We start from the raw sequence: 23695 nt of genomic DNA on the forward strand, positions 1-23695 counted from the left end.
ACTATGTATGCTTTAATTTGAAATAAAATTTCAGATACATATTTTTAGATCTTTTTTACAATTACATGCTGTAGTATTGTCAATTGTTAACTACTGATCCTGATAATATCAAATAGGAATATTTCTATTGTATATACTCATTTTTATGAAAATTTGGATGGGGAAGTGAGTAATAGACTCAAGTCCACCATGGATCTCAGGTTAAGAAATCATGTTCTCTCTATAATATATTCTGCCAAATGTTACACATAATATTGTCATGTGACAAAGGAATAGCAAGCATTTCAGCTCTAGGAATTTAAGTAACAATCATTATTTATCCTAGAAGAATTTTTAGGGAATTAATATCAACATCTCTTATATTAAACAAACTTTTATTTGAAGTTCAGCAATTATTTTATTTTTCCTTTGTAATATTTTATATCTTTATATTTAATAATCTTTCTTTTTAAAATATTTTTTTAGTTGTTGATGGACCTTTATTTTTTAATTTATTTTTATGTGGTGCTGAGGATCAAACCCAGTGCCTCACACATGCTAGACAAGCGCTCTACCACTGAGCCACAACCCCAGCCCCTTAATATCATACTTTTAAAAACAAAAAAGATGCATGCTATGCTCACAGTTATCTGTGCATTCACCCATCAATTTTTTCTATCTTTTTGATGCATGGAAAGATGTCTAGGTATATTCTATCAAATTTTGATACTGTTATTTTATGGACAGAAGTAATGTGAGTGGTTAGTTTTCTGATAAACTTTCCTTTCTATAATGCTTGTATTATTTAAGGAGATGGGTAGGTATCATTTTGCTCAAACAAAGAATACAAAGCAATTAAATAGAAAATATACAATCCATGGTGGCATCGTCCACTGGGAACATTAATGGAGAGGAAACTAGGGCATCTGCAACTGAGTGTAATCCTGGGCAAGTCAGTGACTAAAAATTCACTGACATGCTTTCCTTTTCAGCAAAGGAGAAAATATGGACACTGAATTAAATGTCCTCAAAGTTTTCTTTGAACATCAACATGGTATTCATTTCAGTGGCTAATTCCAACATAAAATCTTATGAGGGAGTTTTAAAAATGAATTTATGTTTTTATTAATCAATGCTGTCTCTCAAGTGTAACTAGATTTAATGCTCTCTTCCTTTGCTATAAACTTTTATAGCTCAATCATATTATAAATTATGTAGTACATGATATCATTGACATTTTCAAAATACTGAATAGACAGTTTTATCTATATCAATAATTAAAGAGATGTACAAATGAAAATATAAATACATAAAGTCCTTCTCTATGCATCAAGTGTGAGAGGAAAATGTTAAATGTTGATAATTAATGGAGGAAGAAAAGGAGGAAAAAATGCATAGCCCCAAATTCTCCTTCTCAATCTGAACATGCGTTAAAAAATAAAATACTAACAAAAACTATTCAAATCATTAATATAATCTTTAGATTTATAGGTAAGCTCACAAGAAAATCATGAAACAACTCTAATAAGCATTTTTGAAAGATGTTTCTTTGTTCTAGGTGTTTTCAAAATTCATTTTGTATATGACCATTTAATATTCCAAAGACTCTGTAATCTATCAATTGATTATTTCTTGCATTATGTTAATCTTCTCAAATGAAAAGCTGCTAAAAAGCATACTTTTCTGTTACTAAAAAACTGAATCTTGGTGCTGGAGTTGTAGCTCAGCAGTAGAGCGCTTGCCTCACACATGTGAAGCACTGGGTTCAAATCTCAACACTGCATATAGATAAATAAATAAAATAAAGGTCCATCAACTAAAAATATTTTTTAAAAACCTGAATCTTATATAGCATCAATGGAGCAGTATTTCTGCTTATAAATTCTAATTCAATGTCTCTGAATGTAATCCTCAAACCTGCATTTATGTTGTTGAACTATATTTAAACAAATTCATACTATTTGTGATGATTATGTAATTAAGAATGACATTTACCAGGACGAGGTACTAATGTAATTTTGCCTACATAACTTGATACCAACTATATATCTCCCAAAATTAAATGTTGCAGGTATTATACAAAATTTAAATATTGTCACACTGAGAGTTTCAAAAAAAATCATGAAAGGTTGGTATTACTTAAAAAGAACTTACCTTTGCAATTATTACTGACTGAACTGGGTAGCAAACAGTTGCTCCTAAAGTAGCCATTCCTAGTGGATAAACAACCTTCTTAAACCCAGAACCTATAAAATTCAAAAAGGTATATTAAATTCCAAATAGATGCCACAAGAGACCTGAATCTTTTACTTATACTATAACTTATACTATAACATTTCCTTTGCTCACCTTAAGCTATCATCCTCTTTTAAATTGCTACTTAGATAATAATACCAATCAAAGTGATATCTAAAATGCCCTTAAGGATCTCAAATCAATTAATGAATGCCCTTTAGTTGTTATGTCCAATTAAGAAAAGTGTTCTCATTTTAATACTGATAATTTCCTAAACAAAAGGAATTGATTTTCTTCTGTTTTGAAGCTAGGTAGCTTTTCATGTCCTAAGAAACAAAGTTATAACCACGCTTTTTCAAATATCTAACAAAGGACGACAATATAAAGAATTAATCAACTACTGGGTTGGTGACACCATATTAAAGTTAAATTAACTATCTCATATGTTCTTTTTTTTTGATTAAGTTCATAGGCAGTTGAATGACTCAACTAAGTAATCAGCTAAGGACTTTAAAAGGTACATAACTCCTTCATGTCACTGATCTAGGCTAAGCATCTAAGAGTCATTTTTCAAACCATTTTTGAGAGCAAAACCCTTTCTAAAAAATTTCCATATAGACTCTCACTAGGAACTTTAACACAAAAAAAACTTGTAAACTTGAAGCTGCTCTGATTAAACCAGGAGTGAGAAGCTAAGTATTGCACCTTGTTTGTGTGGCTTATTCATTTGTCTCTATTCACCCCTAAACACTTTCAGGAAACTCTAGGTTCTGCAGAAAAGTTGGAAATCCACCACTGTAAGCTAAAGCTTGGGTCCACCAGACAGTTTATTCAAAATAATGTGTATCTTAAATGCTTGGCTGGGTTCTTGAATTCCGTAAATATAGTTAGGCAATTATATAATAGGACTTTAAGTTGGGGTAAGTACTTTTTTTATTTTCTCAAACAGTTTCTTCAATCCCTACTTGACAGTGGGATGAAACTGACCAAAGTATCCTACGTACATATGTTTTAGTCACCTTTTGCGCTACTGCTACTAAAATATTTGAACAAAACAATTTTAGGGGAAGAAAAGTGTATTTGAGGGCTCATGGTTTCAGAGGTCTCAGTCCATAGAAGGCTGGCTCCATTCCTTGGGGTTCGAGGTGAGGCAGAACACCATGGCAGGAGACTGTAGCAGAGCAAACCAGCTCATATGATGGTCAAGAAGCAGAGAGAGAAAAAGTTCATTCCCCAGACACAAAATATATAACCCATAGCCACGCCCTCAATGAACCATTTCTTCCAGCCATATCCCACCTGCCCCCATTTACCAGTTATTCTCATCAGGGATTAATTCATTGACTAGTTTTAGGCTATAACCCAATTATTTCTCATCCAGATATTCTTGCATTGTCTCACACATGAGCTTTTGGGGGACACCTTGCATCCACACATAACAATATATATGAATATACCATAGTGAATTTCACAAGGCACTAATTAAAAAAAAAAAAGCTCTGATAGAAGAAAGACCAGTAGAATAGAGGAAAGGGAACAGGGCAAGGGAAAAGTGAAGGAAAAGGGGAAGTCCTGGGAATAGAATTAAAGTAAATTACATATAATGCTTGCATAATTATATCAAAATGAACCCCAATATTATGTATTATAATAATGCATTAAAAATTAAAGAAACAAAGAAACATCTTATCTGGCATATGAACAAAGACTAAGGTAAAAAGCATCTGGTAATATTTACAAGCAACATTGTACTTTAGGAAAAGGTAAAACAAACAGTATATTTCTCTGACTGGTTTACTTATTATTAACATAGCCTTTTACAGTCATGCCTATTATAGACTGAGCTTGAGGGAAGTCGGTATTTCTTATGTAGGTTTTCTTGAGATTTAAACTGTTTTATACCATATGAGAACAGAGGGTCTAGGTTAATTAAAACATGTATTAATTTGCTCTTTTAGTCCTGCTCAGTATTATTACAGTTTCTATTACTTAATTGTTGATTATATAGTCCTATTATCTCACAATTTAGTTCCTTTGACTCAAGCAAATTTCTGCAATTGTGCTGCTCCTAAACTTGGTAGGTGGTGGTTTTTCCTTGATGTGCTATTTTAAAGATTAGAAAACTTAGGTTTGTCCTCTCTTTACTTGATATAATAAGCTAATCTGCAAAAAAATAAATTTAAGTTCAATATTCCTACTCCAATAATTACAAAAGGATTCTAGATACAATCACAAACTACCTATGTGTTATACTAAGAAGCCGTTAAGTGATTTCCTTTTACCTCTATTTGTAGCTTAACAGAGTTAGATGAAAATAACAGATTTCAAACATTTTTTACTATGACTCATACTAAGAAATAAATTTTACATTATGACCTATGTCATATCACACATACATACACTTCACAGAAACAAAAATTTCATGATATTTACCCATGTTAAATACAAAGAACTGTGATCTTTGCTATTCTCCTCTATTTTATCTTTTAATAAAATGCGTTCTTAGATCTACATTTATTTCACCACTTACTAGTATGTTGAAATGTGAAGTCTAAAAAACATGCATTACATTATTTTAGCTGACATTCAGAAACATGGTGAATGACCTAAGGAACAATTTCTCTTACAAGAAGGTTATGAGTTCCTTACTGAGAAATTAAGTAATGCATTTTGGAAAATTCCCTTCAAAATTTAGGGGGAAGCAGATAGTGGGAAGGGAGTTTGGATAGTGGTTGCCAGAACAGAGATAAACATATTATATTCTATTATTCTATAGCACAGTAGGGTAATTATAGTTTATAAAAACCTATTATATATTTTAGGAAAAAACAGAAGAGAGGAGCTTGAAGTCTCTAAACAAATGATGAGATGGAGACATTTATTATCCTGATTTGATTGGTACATAATATAGGAGTAATGTAATATCATACTGTACCCCATAAACAAGTAAAATTATTGTATGCTAATTAAAAAATCAAATGTTTCAGGAGATGAAAATGTTACCCACTCTGATTTGATCATTATACCACAGAAATAGATATATATACACACAATTAAAATAATCAATAAAGATAAAATGTATAAAATTAATTATCAATATTATTGTTACATATGGAGATCTTGGTTTTAAGGTATTTTCTACTGAATACTTTGTAATGCATATTCAATTAGAAGTTGTTCACGTGTTAAATGGGATGTAGGCATTATTATTACATATAGGAAGAGTGTTGGTTCTACTGAAATGAGATATATGGGTTAGAATTAGGATGCTGCAATTTTTCTAAATATGGACAAAGCTCTGTTACCTAAGTAGGTGTACTTGAAGCTGCTTTTAGGATTATACATTTGGACAAACCAACCACAAAATGATACCACACTGCAGAATGGTTCAGAGCTGTACCTCAAGTACTTTAGTTTGGGGACAATGTTTAGTAAATGGGATGTGGACAGAGAATGGATGGAAGGAGGCCAAAATGGCTACTGACCAGAGAACTACACTAGCTTAATAAGGCTTAGGGGAGGAGGCAACACATTAATGCCTACTGAGAGGAATATCCATATCTAGAGGCAAAAAATGGTCAAAGACAAAATTCACTGTGTAATTATCAGATAGGATTATTTAATAGTATGGAGAAAGAATTAACAAAGGATGCTTGAGACCACTATCATTAGATAACCCTGCAGGCAATGTTGGCCCTTGGCTAGCAGCTGGGCACTTAACCAATAACCAGTTCCTTATAACAATTCAAAACATTTGCTAAATAAGAGTGGCTCAAGTTTTTTAAACTCTGTACAAATGATGTGATTTATGCTGAATACCTGCTTTCCTTCTGGAAGTTTGGAATTTTGGTACATGAAGGTAGATACTGTTTCTTTAGCAATCCCTCAATTAAACCTTGTTCACTCAGCTTATAGTTGTTACTCAACCCATGTCGACAACATCTCATTCATATTGTCACAATTCATTACTGAAGAAATTAAGCACAGCCAGGATGACTTCACTAGGAAAGGACTCATGAAAGTTTATACCTGGTTTCTTACAAACTTTGCATTATGTACCTTTTCCTTTTCTTTTGCTGATTTTACTCTGTATCATTTCACTGCAATATGACCATATGCTGAACCCTATAAGTCTTTCTAGCTAACTACCAAATCTAGGGGTGGTCTTAGGGACTCTCCACACAAGTGGTATAGTGGTAAGGAAGGACAAAGCTGGTAGAAACACAGAGTACAAAAAGGGGCAAAGAAATAAAACATATCAAGTCTCACAATGAATGAGAGTAGTGAGGTAAATTGTCTACTTTCAAAGATCCATTCTGAGCTGGCTAAACAGTCCCAACCACTTTGGTCTAGAAGAGACTAAAAGTAAATTAAATTTTATCCAATATAGCATATCATCTCAAAGCCTTAACATACCCCCAGAATATGGGAGGTCATGATTAACAAAAGTGGTTTGAGTGGTTAATGTATATATTTATATTAACAAAAAACTCTCAAGAACATTTTTGGTAGTTAAGAGAGTCTTAAGATGCTTAAAAAAATAAAACTACCTAGAAGAAAAATTGTCAAATTCAATTTTAATAGAAACAACTATATATTTTAACATTTTATTAAAAATGATTATACAGCAAGTTTGTACATTTCTATCAATATTAATACATGTATATTCATGTAATTATAATGACAATTAAGATACATAATAATTCTACCATTCTTAAAAAATACCTCATGCTGTCTCCTTTTGTAATTGCACCTTTCCTCACTCCTAACCCCTGGGAATCAATTACCTGTTTTCTCTCACTATAGTTTTTCGTTTTAAGAATGTCATCGAAACAAACATGTAAGTAGACTGTCTTCTTTCCCCTAGACTTATCAGGATTGCTGGATATAGCAAGATCACCTTCCTTTTTGTTGTTGAATAGTATTCATTTGTAAGGATATGCCACAATTTTTTTTAGCCATTTACAAGTTGACAAACATCTAGATTACTTCCAGATTTGTATGATTATGAACAGAGCCACTACGAACTATTGCATATGATTTTTATTTCATTAGTTTTATTTCATATTTTTATATATAGTTCATGATTCTTGAGTATTTACAAAATCCCAATAAAATTTGCATAGATAACTTTTTATATAAAATTTTCAGGGCTTATGAATTTCTGAGGCTATTTAATGGACTACAGATAATTCTAGATAGTACAGATACTTATCAGGTCTTATTAATGTTAGTATTTAATAGGTACCACAGGTATGTCTCTTCTTCCTTTTCTTTTGTAATGATTTTATCAGTGCATTATAATTTCACATAACTATGGGTTTCATCTTGACATTCATAAATACATATAACAAAATTTGCTTCAACTCATCCCCAATACTTCTCCATTCCCTCCCATCCTCCCTCCCCATAACCCCCTCTCTCTACTCTATTATCTTCCTTCTTTTAATTTTTTTAATTATTATATTATAGCTAAGCATAAAAGTAGCATTCATTGTGTATATTCCTACATGCACATAGCATAATTTGATCAATTTCAGGTTTTTATTTCTCGAGGGTATATACCCAGAAGCAGAATTGCTAGGTTGCATATGAAGTATATGTTTCAGATTATGAGAAGCTGTGAAGCTATTTTTCATATTGGCTATATCATTTTGTACTTTTACAAGTAGTGCATGAGAATTTTAGCTGCTCTCCATTCTTGATTACTGTTGATATTGTTGGTCTTATACGCTTTGGTCATTTTAATATTTGTGCCATGGTATCTCACTGTGGTTCTCATCTGCATTTCCCTGTAATGAGACTGAAAAAATTTTATAAGTCTTTATAAAAGTAAACATAGTGTATTAAGGAATCTAAAGTTTCTACACCAAACTATCCTAATATTATTCAATAAAGGCTATGAGGTTTGCTCATCAAAGTAAAATTTAAATTGATATAATGACATTGAAAGAGCATATTTTCGAAACCTACCTTTTCTTGCTGAAACCAGGCCTGCCAATCCTGCAACTGTAATCACTCCCATTTTTGGAAGAAAATCTTGAGGTGGATTCTTCAGATAGATATATGCATCTCAAGAAATCAGGTAAAAATTAATATAAATGACTGACTACAATTGGGTATTCTCTACAGGTATTATACAGAAAGGTTTAAGAGATTAGCTTATTAATAGTGGACAATAAGGTAACAGTGAATGGTTTAAACACTCTTTAAAAGAACTGTACAAAATGTTTGTATGAGCAATGATCTAAAATTTGATAATAATTACTGTCACAAAATAAAAACTCGAATGGTATTTATTTTCTTAATGATACACACAGTTATTACTCTTCTGTAAAATATAATGCTAGAGGGTCCATCTTTTTTAATATTTATTTTTTAGTTGTAGTTGGACACAATATCTTTATTTATTTATTTTTATGTGGTGCTGAGGATAGAACCCAGGGCCTCGCACGTGCTAGGCGAGTGCTGTACCACTGAGCCACAACCCCAGCCATCTTAATGTGAATTACTTTAAGACAAATTCATGATTTCTATCCCTTATCTGTTTAAGCATTGGTAGGATCCAGTAAGAAATGAAATAGATAATTATATCTAGGAGCTTGGTGACTAGACCTTGCTTCCCACTATTTCCCAACAACCTTAGAGCAGCCATTGCTCTTGGTTAAAACCAATGGTCAGTAAAAGAAGTGAGGCAAGATAAAAAGCAGATGAAGAATAAACAAAAATCTGGATGTCTTGGCTTATTGTATATTTAAATTATAGTTTGGAAATATACTCTTTTGTCCTAGTTATTTATTGACAAGCATATATTTAGTCATATTCCTCAAGATTAATGAGGGAAATAATTTTGAATTCTCAACATATTAAATTCAAATACAGATCATCAACTTCAGGATGATACTTAAATTTTTAGGTGATCTCTCTGTCTAATGAATATTTATTCTGACAACTGGTATATGCCAAGAATATTAGAAACCTACACCTGCTGCCAAAACACTATTAATGAGCTGAAGAGTCAAATATAATTAATTTCTGACAGTAGCTTATATATATTGCAGGTTGACTACTATTATCACTTTCCAGCAATTGATAGCAAAATACTATCCATTTTAATAGAAAATAACACTTTCATTTGGTACTGGGAATTGAATCCAGAGGTACTCTATTACTAACCTACACCCTAAGTCCCTTTTATTTATTTTTTATTTTGAAACAGGGTCTCACTAAATTGCAGAGGCTCTTGCTAACTTGCCCACTCTGGCTTCAAACTTGTGATCTTCCTGTCTCAGCCTCCTGAGGCACTGGGATTACAGGTGTGCACAAACACACACAGCTGCAAATAACATTTTTTAAACTAATTAGCAACAATGAAGAAATATTTTTAATTTATACTTTTTAAGAACGTAATGTGGACTTTACAGTTAAAAAAGATTTGTTTGACTGGGGCTAGTTCCACTTACTAACTGCATGACTTTGGTAACCTACTTAATCTTTCCAACCTCAGCATCTTCATCTGCAAAATATAAATACTATACTTATAATGCCAACACTCACAGAATTATGAGAAAAATTATGTAAAATACTTTATATAATTATTTAGCATATAATAATAGCTAAATAAATAGTAGATATTTATTGCTTTGTTATTATTATCAGTAAAATATAGAATATCTTCTGAATTGGTAAAAACATAATAATGGAATAGGATACCATGCTTATTTTTCTCACATTTAAATACTGCATATTAAAAACATAATAGAACATTTCCAATTATGGATGGTTCAGTTACCTTTTCCAATCTGTACTGTATCCATTATTCCATTTTTCACAAAGACATAAACACCCTGGGAATAAAAGGGAGATAAAAGGATAACTACATTTTTGAAGCTTCTGATAATCAGATCAAGTAGCCCGTATTTTTGATATTATATGAAAAAGTTCACTTAGCATTACATCAAAATATAAATTCAGCCTTTTAATTCATTCACAATGAAGATACTTGCTTAACTTAGCTTCTCTTCATTTTCTGCTTCTCATTCTATTTAACATGAATAATACCTGTTTACTATTTTCCTCATATAAGTGGGTAAAGTAATGTCTATAAAATAATCAGAGCAGTTCACAGAAAAGATATTGAAAAAAATATAAAGATTTATAATCTTCTTTTATAATGGCCTAGAGAAATAAATGGAATTTGAATAAAACATGAAGGGAGGTATATTTCAGCATAGAAGCAACATCTGATTAACAAAGATACAATAGCAACAACAGAATGATTTGTAGAGAAAAAAAACAAAAACAGGGAAAAACCTAAACAAAAGAGCTTCATCATCTTTTTTTTCTTAGTTTGCATTAGTATAAGGAAAACACAAATAAGGCATTTACTTCAGGATACAAATCATTCTACTCTGACTAGTATCCATCTAATTTTTAAATAAGAACATAAATTCTGCATCAACAAAATCATATTAACCCACTGGAGGGATTAAAGCTTTAAAGCAAGCCTTTCCTTTTACCTGTTTTTAACTAATTTATTTTAATGCAAAAAATACTGTTATACATATTTATTGTGTGGTGGGTATTACTCTATTTATATTAGAATAAAATTGATGTCACAAAATGACTTACTCATAATCATGCTGTATAAATCAGAAAACACAAACCAAACTCCTTCTCTGAACTAGGTGCTACAAAACCATGGGATTAAAAACAAGAGCAAGGGAGATTTTTCAAATCATAAAAACAGAGATAATTATAATAGATGGGAAAAAAGTTATTGGTATTGAGATCTTGATCTAGTAATTTTGTCTCAGTTTGATCTTTGCAGAGATTCATCCTGTTCATCCTGGTTTAAGGTTATGCAAACCAACACAGACCTAACTGCTACTGTGCTACTTCTCTTTATGGACTTTCTTAAGAAAATTTCACTTTGAACATTAAAATACCTGTTGACCAGTTGATTGGAAATCATTTAACCATAAGTCTTAAGGAAAAATTCCTTAGCTGAGTTTAGGAATTCATTTGTACCACAGGGGGGCACTGCCACCTAAATTTCAAAACACTACAGAGTAGAAGTATGAATTTGGTCTACATGATTATAGGTTTCATGCAGAATGCAATTTGGGGCAGACAAAATTTTTTAAAGAATAGATTATGTTTTTTATGGAAAAATTAAAGAGTAAAAGTTATTTATATTGAAGATTAAATACATTTGAAAATGTTTTTCTTCAACCTATTTGTTTTAGCATATCAACAGCAAAATGTTCTTTCAGTCTTAAAACGGTTGAGAGTTACAACACCAATTTAAAGACCTCTCAGGGACAATTTACCTCACTGAAGACACATCTGAGAACACTACAGAAAATTAGGTCTCAGGAGATTTTAAATCTGAATCATCTGACTATTGGCATATAGCCATGGGAGCATGATTCAGACCATAATTACTTAAGATATTTCCATCAGAGATCAAAGTATTAAGAGAATGCAGTACAACTAGTACCATTAGAAATATATGACAAGGAAAATTTTTCAAAAAAATAATTCCATATATTCATCAGATGTTTGAAATATCATCTGGAATGACCAGAGTTCATTGATTTGTTATTTTACATGAGGACACATTATTTTTCCTAAGCTCATTAGAATTTTCGGTTTAAAAGGAATGGATTAGAAACTAAAAAGCACAAAGGTTCACAATCAGGCTACATTTGGGAAAAACTGTACGGGTATTAGGTCAGAATGATGAAAACAATATACCAATATTATCATGAAGAACCTCACATTGGAGATGCTCATATAAATACAATGTTTATGTGATGATAATGAAATATCAGTGTTCTATCAGCTTATTCCACCATTCTGCTGCTGAACACTGCTTATTCAAAGCTAAAGCATCAAAGTCTGATGAATTCTATTTGGCCTAATAGCTGCCAACCTCAAGTGAACAATATTTTGCTCACTTAAATAAGGAATAATTTAGAAGTAATCTCAGAATTTCATGTAGGAGGTAAATAACGCTTTGTCATAAGGAGTCCTGAACTTGCCATGTAAAGTTGTCTACCTAGAGGCCATCATGCTTAAGAGATCATGACAGATCTTCCATCCATCCTTGTCAAGGATCCAGAGATGCAAATAAAGCTGTCTTGTACAATCCAGATCAGCCCATTGGCCAGATAAATACCACAAATGGCCTCTGTTAATATCACATGCAACAGAAGAATTCTCTGTCTGAATTCTGATCAAATCCCTGACCTACAAAAGCATGAGAGATATCACTTACTGTTTCAAGCTACTAAGTTTTAGGGGTAGATTTTTACACATCAGTAGATAACTGGAAATTAAGCTGAAATGTTAATACAAAACCACTTATCAGAATAGACTTACCTTGAACCAGCCAATGTAATGACCAGTTGTAGTGCGGATGGATGCAAAGGCCATCTGTAAATGACCAGGCTGCTCTTCAACATATTTAGATTGGAGAGGTGGTGCAGTATATATGGGGAGCTGAAGGCAGAAAAATGTTCATGTCAAGAACATAAAATAACTGGATTGCCTTTTCCTGCATATTAGAGAATAGGAATACTTATCCATCTTCCTCCTAAAAACAACTAAGATTGTTGATAAAATTTCCATCTTAAATACAGAGATGATGTGGTAAAAAGGTTAGTCAGACTAGGGACCCAAGAGGCCAGAAATTAAGTGATACCACATATAGTTTGACCCAGTGGCTCTAATTCTAGGTATATATAGAAGCAACTACCATACTTACATACTTAGGGGTATATATATTATTATTCATAGCAAAACTATAATTGTAAAAATCTTTAAACAACCTAAATGTCCATGAACACAAAAATGTGTAAATTGGAATATATCCATACACTGGAATATTACAAATTAGAGAAAATAGAAAAATAAGAGTCATATGGAGAAATATGGACTAATTTCAGGAATATGTTAAGCAAAAATAAAAAATAAGCAAAGATGCATAAATGGCATGTAGGCATGTTTCTATCAACATACAGTCAAACATGTAAAACCAAAAATTCCCAAATTGTTTAGCCATGCAAACATATAAGGTAAAATTATAAAAGAAGGGAATAGTAAGAATTCAGAGTAGTGGTTATACCTGAATGAACCAGGATAGGTACCCAGGGGATACTGTTTTGTTTTTCCTTGAAATTGGGTGGTAGGTACATGGTTATTCATTATCATACTAGTACTGCTGGTTCTTATACCTTTCATGTATTATATGAATAGGCTTTTAATGCTAGTCAATATTCAACAAAACCAAATATAAACATAATAGAATGATGAAAAAATTTAAGGTAAAATCTTACTTTATAAAAGTAAAAAAAAAATTTTGCTTTTATGTTCAGAGTATAGCATCTTCCTTTGAAATTGGGTGAAGATATAATTGGGGAGAACCAAGTTTACAAATCAACATCAAGAGAACTAGATGATTAATGTCATTGGATTTCATCCTGTACCAAGAACAAACATAATAGCTAATAATATGTTATATTCTTAAAAATGCTCAGAGTTGGTGTAAAGAGTTCTCATCATTAAAAAAATCATAATTACGGTAGATAATAAATATGTTAACAATCAGATTTAGGCATTCCATGATAGATAGATAGATAGATAGATAGATATGTCAAAATATCATGTTGTATGAGGTAAATACAATTTTGCCTATAAATTCAAAACATTAAAATAAAGACAAATGGACAGTATCAGCTTCACAAAATTTCCAGTAGTAGGTTGAAAAGTCTTGTGTTACCATTAAATGGCCCTTTATTACCCATACTAGGACTAAAGAGTTAATGTTTCTCTTTCCAGACTAATGTTGGGATTTAAATTAACCAAGTTGGCAACTATGTATGAATAGGAGGGTCAGACATGCATATTTTATATTAAAATACATATTATATATAAAAAGCAGGTATGTTACAGGTAAGGAAAGTTTCCTTCTTCCCTAGAAAGAGACTGTGTATGTGGATGTACTGGTGTTAGAGTGGGCAAAATTATTTACTTAAATGTCCATCATGGCCCCTGTATACTTTTACATTCTTCAATTCCAAACATTATTAAACATTGTTCTTATTCTTTTCCCTATCTTCATGGTAATCTCCTGATCCTTAATTTATATCCCAGCATACATTAGATAAAGAGTTTAAAGAAAAAAGTTTTTTATTTGTGGTCTGTTGTAAGCAAAATTTTATATATGCATTTTCTAGGAAGTACATTTAAATTTTTCATCAGATTCTCAAAGGGGTAAGAATGATTAAGAACCAGTGCTTTATAATATTTTCTTCTTAGACATGGGCATTCAAGCATAGTTGAAAGGTTTATATAAAAGGATATCATTTCTATTGTTAGAATTTTAAGAAGCAGCCAGTATCATGTTACTACAGTTTCTACTGAGAGAATATTCTCACTATAAATTGGAGGCCTTGGCCTTAAATGCCACTTACTGTATAAACACAATCTATTTGTACTCAGTTAGAAATCATGATTAGATCCAGTAAGCTATAAAACCACGTTTTAAATTAAATTGAACCAAAGTAACTAGAAACTTCAAATCAATATTTTTCTCAGTTATTTCTTGGTGAAAAGAAGCAAATGGCAAGAAAATAAGTAAAGCTCATGTCAGAGGGATTTTTAAAAAAGTGTCCATTTATGTATGTGTCTGGCTACCTACATGCAGTCTAATTACCAGTCATTTTACTGACCTGAATACTGCAATTTTCAAGGTCAAAAATGATTACTCTGTGATCCTGAAGAGTTTTCTAATAAAGGGGGATTTATTTATTTATGTTCACTATATGGCACTTAATAAGGCAGGAGCATACTGATACTTTAAAAAATATTTTTAGTTATACAAAGACACAGTACCTTTATTGTATTTATTTATTTTTATGTGATGCTGAGCATCGAACCCAGTGCCTCACATGTGCTAGGAAAACACTGTGAGCTACAACCCCATATATCCATAATATAGTAAAGATGCACTTATTTACTTTAAAATTCAGAAATATGTGAATTTAGCTATTAGGAACAAACGTCAGTTATTTATCTTCCTACTTAGATTTTTGAGCTGCCCAAATATGGGAGTGTCAAGTAAGGTTTAAAAATATCATCCTTCTGAGATTAATAAAGAGAAAGAAAACTGAGAGTCAGCAAGTAGGTAGGGTAGAGAATCTATCCAAGACTGCTAATGAAAAATAATAACACTTTACTCAATGCTTAAAACCAAACTCAAAGGGAACTTTACACAAACTCGAAGGGAACTCAGGAAATCTTTTATTTTTCTGTAATATGTGAATATCTCAGTTTTGCACATTAGCTTGCCAATATATCAGTTTTTGTGCCACCATTCCTATACTTCTGCTTCTAGAAATTCATCCTAAGGAAACAATTACAGATGTATACAAAGATTTAGTTAGCAAGTGGTTAAATAAGCATGGTATAATAGCAAAATTACTGGAAGCACTCTCAATTTCCAAAAATCTATGAAATTTTTGCATTTGATAGTGATACATTTATACAACAGCATATTTATGTCACCATTAAGATTTCTACCCAATATCATCTAGCAGTTTATTGGTAGAGTCAGAGTTCAGACTCAGACCTGTATGACTTATGAATACATCACTAAGTATGTAGACAAATCTTAGGTGTGACTTCAGACAGGTAGATATAAATAGCATAGTAGTGAACAGAATCCATAATCACATCAAAAGCTCAACAAGTAAGTATGGTGGGCCAGATCAACAAGATGAAATTTAGAGAGGCATCATACACCTGGCAACTAGGGCAAATAAATCCAAAAGTGTAAGTATAGAGTGGGACATGACACAGCTTACCAGCAGCCTATGTGAAAAGGTTAGTGACTTAGAAAACTGCAATTCACTATGTCATGGTCAAAGTCTATTTAATAGAACAGTGATTTTGAGAATTCCAAACAAAAATAAATATAAAAATAGTATGATCTTAGGCAGCATTAATACAAATGTAATACTACAACAGGAGAAAATGTTTGATTCTATCCTGCAGTAGTCAAAATATATCTAAAGAAAACATTAACCATCCAGAACATGTGTGGCATAGAGTGATAATGACAATGAAGGAACTAAAAGCTATGAAATGAGGAATAATTCAAGCAATTAATATTTTCATCTAGGAAGCAAAATGTTATGGTATGGATATAAAGTATCACCCAAAGAGTCATGTGTTGAAGGCTTGATCTCCAATGAAGCAATGTGCAGATGTATGGCTTTGAGGAAGCAATTAGAGTAGAAACTCTGACCTCATCAGTGAATTAAACCTTTGACAGTTTAATGGACTACCAGGAGGTGGGGGGAACTGTAGGCAAGGAGGGCATGTTTGGAGACAAAAGGTCATGGTGGCTTGCCCTTGGGGACAATATCTGACCCTGGCCCCTTTTTCTCTCTCTAAGCTTTCCAACAGTCATGAGCCAAGCAGCTTTCCTCTGCCATGCCCTTCTACCATGATGTTATGTCTCATCTCATGTCCAAAGCAATGGAGTCTGTTGACCAGACTAAAACCTCTGAAACCATGAACCAAAATCAACCTTTCCTCAGGTATTTATCACAAAGATGACAGGCTAAGACACAAAATCATTTAAGATAAAACTGACATCTCTTTTCAGAAGAGAAATGTTTTATTTACAATGTCAAATAATGAGATACAGCACCAATGGTAGTAATTATTATGTGGCAGGTTTATATTTGACATAAGGAAGAACCTTATTATGATTTAGATTTAGAAATTTTCCCTAAAAAGTTCATATTATATTAAAAAGCATGCTCCTCATTGAAGAAAGGTTCAGAGGTGGGGTTTCTAGGTAATGATGAGAACTGTAACATCAACAGTGGATTAATCCATTTAAAGGATTAATAATCTGCATGGATTACAGGGTGATAACTTTAGGCAGATGTGAGGTGGTTAGAAGACACAGGCCACTGCAGGCCTGTCTTTGGCCATTATATATTGTCTCTGGTCCTTTGGTCTCTCTGCTTCCAGGATGCCATGAGGTGACAGCATTAGTATACTGTGCCTTTCTGCCGTGATGTCCTGCCTTACCTCCAGCCCAGACCAATGGAGTTGGCTGACCATGGATTGAGACCTGTGAAACGTGACATTAAAATAAAAATTTCCTCAAGTTGTTCTTTTTAAAAAAATATTTATTCTTAAGCTTTTAGGTGGATACAATATCTTTATTTTACATTTATGTGGTGCTGAGGATTGAACCCGGTGCCTTGTGCTTGCTAGGCGAGCACTCTATCACTGAGCCACAACCCCATCCCTCAAGTTGTTCTTGTCAGATATTTTGATCACAGTGACAGAAAGCTGACTAACAGACTTTAAGTCGAATGAGAGCATCCAGAAAATGGAACGTGTTCCTTAGATTCTTTTATGCAGAGATTTATACATATAGAAGATAAGTGGCCACTGAGTGTGACTACTGTAGAGGGGATTATAATGCCATACAGGAGACTGAACTAGAAAACATCTAGTATCCCTTCTAAAACTGATATAATGATTGAGAGACATTGTAATACTGGATATATCTATATAAGTTTTTCAAGAAAGAAAAGTCATGCTGCTTAGAAGGTATGAGACCTTGTAGTAATATTAATTATTCATTAAGAAAAATCACCAAATACTTTTCACTGAAGTTAGAGTTTTTGATGTTTGTGTTAAATATACTATTTAGAGATATTATTTCTTTCAACTTATCAAACAGACCTAACAGATTTCAAATACATTTATTATGAAGGTAAATGAAACAACAACCATCACCACAACGACCACAGAGATTTTGCATTGTCTTTACATTATGTAAGGTCCATAAACTTTTGTAGGCAATTTACCTGGTCTGGTCTCATTAGCTTCTTTTTGTATTCCTCTTCCCTGGACACACGTACACTTACAGATGCATACATGAGACCTGCTGGCATGGTTGTCAGCTTTCCCATCTGAGAAAGAAATATTAAAAAGGACTTTTAATTTGAAAATCTACTCAGCTTCCATTTCTTAATAAATATGGGGGACATCTCAGGAACACTATTGTTTTCCCTTAAATATATTAAGAGGGCTGGGGATGTGGCTCAAGCAGTAGCGCGCTCGCCTGGCATGCATGCGGCCTGGGTTCGATCCTAAGCGCCACATACAAACAAAGATGTTGTGTCCACCGAAAACTAAGAAATATGTATTAAAAAATTTTCTCTCTCTCTCCCTAAAATAAATAAATAAATATATTAAGAATTCCTGCCTTCCAAAATATATCACTTTTGATTTCTTTTTTTATTTTTTAGAGGAGGAAAAGTTTATTTAGGCTCATGATTTCAGACCTCTCAGTCCACAAATTACCAACTTCATTGCTCTGGGCCCAAGGTGAGGAAAGCTGCTCAGCTCATGATGGAGTCAGGAAGCAGAGTGAGATAGGGGAGGGGGCCACAGGGAAGATGTACCCTTCCAGGTTATGTCCTAGTAACCCATCTTCTCCAGCCACACTTTACCTGTCTACAATTATCACCTAGTTATTTAAATTACGATGGACTGATTAGTTATAGCTCTGAAAATTCAAGTAATTCACCTATGAAAATTCCTGCATTAATTAGGGAGATTTGGGAAGACCCCTCACATACAAACCATAACACCATGTGCTAAAAGTTTGGTTGCCCACTTTTGTAACAATTGGGAGGTCCTGCAACAATTGAGAGGTGGGTCTAGTTGAGGAAGGTCATTGGAAGTCTGCCCTTGAAGTGTATATTCAGACAATTGTCCCTTACAGTTTCTCTCTATTTGCTTCCTGGCCACCACATAGTGAGCAGCTTTCCTTTGTCATGGGTCTGAAGGCAACTGGGTCAAGTGAAGGAAACCTGAGCCAAAATAAAGTTTTCCTTCTTTTAAGTTGATTTTCAACAGGTATTTTGAGATAGTGACAGAAATCTAATACACTTGCCTAGCATGCTCTTGTCTAAATTTTTCTATCAACACTGAAAAAAGGTGATACATATGAAGTAAAATCTCAGAAAAGTATATACCTGCAATTCTTTAATTCCTGTAGTTTTTAATTTCATTATGTGAAATAGGACTAATGTTTAATCACTTGCAATGAGTGCTAAATGAAATGTAGCATGCAAAACAATCAATATAGAAGCTGCACTTTTTGAAAGCTCACTAAATGACTACCATTATCTTTATCCTTCTAGTTTGAATTGTCATTACAAATATTCTTTTGAAAAATTTTACCTTAGTTCAGGCTTTAATTAGATATAGCCTCATCTACCCAAAATGTGGCTACTCATGAATACCAAGTGTTACCAATATATTTTTTGTACTCTTGAAATACATTCAAGAATACTTGAATACATTTTGTACTGTTGATATGGTACTGGATACCATAATATTTTGTCCTAATAGCATTTTATGTATCCTAATTTACAAAACAGTAAGCTGTGGATATTACTCACTGATTCTTTCTTTAATTTTAATTTGTTATCTATTACAGCAGAATGCATTACAATTCATATTACACATATAGAGCACAATTTTTCATATCTCTTGTGTTGAGAGCCACAGCCAAAGGGGCCCCAGCAAACTTCCAGCTGCCAGCAAACTTCCAGCTGCCGGCTGATGATTGGCTCACAGCGGCCCCAGCAACATCTAGCTGATTGGCTCCTCTGCGGTGATGCTCATTGGACTGTTTCCCTGCCCTTTCAGACCACGGAGCTGCTCATTGGGGGACTTTTTTTGGCTCCGCCCACGTGACCCAGCCAATCGGCCTCAAGAGCAGGAGGATTGTGGGAGGTGGAGAGAGGCTTGTGTGGGAGAGAGAGGCTTGTGGAAAGCCGGTGGTGGCAGTTGAGGCTCTGAGGATTTTTCCTGAGAGGCTGTTTTGTTTGGCGTGTGTGGTTCTAAAAATAAAGTTAGTTTCTTTTGACAAGTGGCTCCTGATTGTGCCTAGCCAGACTGCGGCACTCTTGTTGTACACAAAGCAGAGTCATGCCATTCATGTCTTCATACATATATTTAGTGTAATGATGTCCATCTCATTCCACCATCTTTCCTACCCTCATGCCCCTCCCATTCCCTCCCTCTACTTTGCCTTATCTAAAGTTTGTCCATTCCTCCCATGCTCCCCTCATCTCCATTATGGATCAGCATCCTCATATCAGAGAAAACATTTAGCATTTTTTGTTTTGGGGATTTGCTTACTTCACTTAGCAATTATGGTAACTCTCCAACTCCATCCATTTATCTGCAAATGCCATTATTTTATTCTCTTTTAATGCTGAGAAATATTCCACCATTTATATATACCACATTTTCTTTATCTATATTCATCTGATGAAGGGCATCTAGGTTGGTTCCACAATTTTCCTATTGTAAATTATGCTGCTATAAACACTGATTTGGCTGCATCCCCGTAGTATGCTGTTTTTAAGTCCTTTGGGTATAGACCGAGGAGTGGGATAGCTGGGTCAAATGGCAGTTCCATTCCAAGTTTTCTAAGAAATCTCCACACTGCTTTCCATGTTGGCTGCAACAATTTGGAATCCCACCAGCAATGTATGAGTGTACCTTTTTCCCCACATCCTTGCCAACACTTATTGTTGTTTGTACAGACTACTATATGATTTTTACACATACATTTCTTAGAAGAAACCCTCAAAAAAAACTATCAACCAAGATTTCCATAATGCAGCAGAGTTATCCTTCAGTATCAAAAGAGAAATGAAAGTCATCCAAGACAAGCACAGACAAAATAATTCTTGAATACTAAGTCAGCATTACAGAAGATATTTAAATAAATCCCACGTATGGAAGGAGATTAAAAAACAAACAAGAGTGCTCAGGAAAGAATAAGTCTCTTTAGAAGAATACTTATGCAGTAAGATTTAGGTTAAATAAAACACTCTGAATAAATCAAAATCACAAAAATAATAAAGACATCCCTATCATTACACTGAATGTAAATGGTCTCAATTCTCCAATTCAAAGGCATAGATTGATAATTTGTATTTAAGGAAAAACAAGATTCACCCATGTATTGCCTGCAATATACATATCTCACAGGCAAAGACGTCCATAGGTTTAAAGGGAAAGAATGCAAAATTATACTCAATGCAAATGGAGACTGAAAGCAAATAAGAGTGTCTACTCTTTTGTCTCATGAAGCAAAATTCAATCCAAAATTAATCAGAGAAAGATACTTATTAATCTCCCTACATATTATAAATGGAATAATTAAATGGGAAAATATAATGATAGTAAATATTTATGTCCCAAATATTGATGCACTCAGTTACATAAAACAAACACTACTTGACATAAAGGCCCAGATCCCAAAACAATTATACTGGGTTATTTCAAAACACTTTTGTTACCAATAAATAGGTCATGAAGACATCAAATCAACAAAGATGGTTCAGTGGAGCTGGGGATGTGGCTCAAGTGGTAGTGCGCTCGCCTGGCATGCACGGGACACTTGGTTCGATCCTCAGCACCACATAAAAATAAAATAAAGATGTTGTGTCTGCCGAGAACTAAAAAATAAATATTAAAAAAAAAACAAAGATGGTTCAGACCTAAAGCATACTAAAAATCAAATGGACTTAATGGATATCCACAGAATATTTCACCTAACATGTTGTTCTCTGTTTCTAATAAAACTCCAAAATAGACCACATTTTAGACACAAAGCTAGACTTATCAAATATAAAATGTTGAAATAGTTACATGCATCTTATCAGATTATAGTGAAATTAAATTAGTATCAACATCAAGACAAACTTCAGAAATTATATAAACATAAAGGTTGAACAATACACTTGTGAAGGTGAAGGATCTTAGAAAAAATCTTGGGAGAAATTTTAAAAATTCATAAAATCAAGAGAGAATGAAGATACAATATCTGCAAATTTCAAGGACACTTAATATTAAGGAAATTATAAGATCATCTGTAATTATGAGTGCCTATATGAAAAACTTAGAAAGATACAAATAAACAACCCAATGACACATCTCTACATCTTAGAAAAACAAATACAAACTGATTTGAAATCAGTAAAAGAAAGGAAATAATTGAGATCAAAGCCAAAATTAATGAAATAGAGAATAAAAGAATACAAAGGATCAATTTGAAAAAAATAGTTGGTGCTTTGAAAAGATATACAAGATTGATAATTCCTTAGCCAAACCATTAACTGTAAAAAAAGAGAGAGAAGAGCCAAATTAAAAAAAAATAGAGATGAAAAAAAGAAGATATCACAACAGATATCACTGAAACGCAGAGGATAATTAGGGACTATTTTGAAAATTTATAATCCATGAATTTGTCAAATCTAGAAGAATAGATAAATTTCTAGACACCAATAACCTATCAAAATTGAAACAAGGATGTAAATTATAAACAGACCAAGAACAATCAATGAGATTGAAGCAGTAATATAAATCCTTCCAACAAAATAAGCCCCTGGACTAGATGGTATCTTGGTTGAATTCTTCCAGACCTTTAAAGAAGAACTGAGGCCAATGCTCCTCAAATTATTCTATGAAATAGAAATGGATGGAACTTTTCCAAATTTATTTTACAAAGCCAGTATCACTGACACCAAACCCAGATAAGGATACCTCAATGAAAGAAAACTCCAATATCCTTGATAAAATCTTTGCAACAACCTTGCAAAATTCCTTAATAGAATATTATCAAATTGTATTTGACAACATAATAACAAGATTATACATAATTATCAAGTTGGCTTCATCCCAGCAATGCAAAACTGGTTCATCATATCCAAATCAATAAACATAACACACCACATGAAGAGAATCAAGGGCAAGACTCACATGATCATCTCAATAGATGAGGTGAAAGCCTTCAATGAAATACAGCACCCTTTCATAAGAAAAACCCTGAAGAAACTGGGGATAGAAGGAATTTACCTCAATATAAAAAACTATACATGGCAAATTAAAAGCCAATATCATATTGAATAGGGAAAAATGAAAATAGTTCCTCTAAAATAAAGAATAAGACAAGAATGTGCATCCTCACCACTCCTATTCAATACATATTTGAAATTTTATCCAGGCAATTAGTCAAGAGAAGGAAATAAATGGAATACAAATGGGCAAGGAAAAAGACAAATTATTCCTATTTGCAGATGTTATCCTATACTTAGAAGATCCTAAACATTTCACCAGAAGACATGTAGACCTAATAAACAAATTGAGTAAAGTGGTTAAGTTACAAAATCAACACAAAAATCAATATCTCTTTACATCAATAATGAACTCACAGTGAACTAAATTTAAAAATTCCATTTATAGGGATGGGGTTGTGGCTCAGGGGAGAGTGCTTGCCTAGCACGTGTGGGGCACTGAGTTCTATTCTCAGCATCTCATGTCAATAAATGAAAGGTTCATTGACAAAAAAAAAAAA

General features: G+C 33.0%; 1 protein-coding gene across 1 annotated transcript in view; it reads right to left on the reverse strand.

Annotated features, from left to right (window-relative positions):
* Window positions 1–23695, reverse strand: part of Apool (apolipoprotein O like) — a 79134-nt gene that overhangs the window by 25239 nt on the left and 30200 nt on the right. Inside the window, exons 2-6 of the mRNA XM_015502133.2 lie at window positions 18117–18221; window positions 12601–12720; window positions 10007–10061; window positions 8188–8286; window positions 2134–2225 (exon numbers count right to left, since the gene is read on the reverse strand). Coding sequence (XP_015357619.1) covers window positions 2134–2225; window positions 8188–8286; window positions 10007–10061; window positions 12601–12720; window positions 18117–18221 — 471 coding nt within the window. The remainder of the gene's footprint in view (window positions 1–2133; window positions 2226–8187; window positions 8287–10006; window positions 10062–12600; window positions 12721–18116; window positions 18222–23695) is intronic.

This window comes from Marmota marmota, unplaced genomic scaffold, assembly GCF_001458135.2.
Source record: "Marmota marmota marmota unplaced genomic scaffold, marMar, whole genome shotgun sequence".
NCBI classification, from domain to species: Eukaryota; Metazoa; Chordata; class Mammalia; order Rodentia; family Sciuridae; genus Marmota; species Marmota marmota.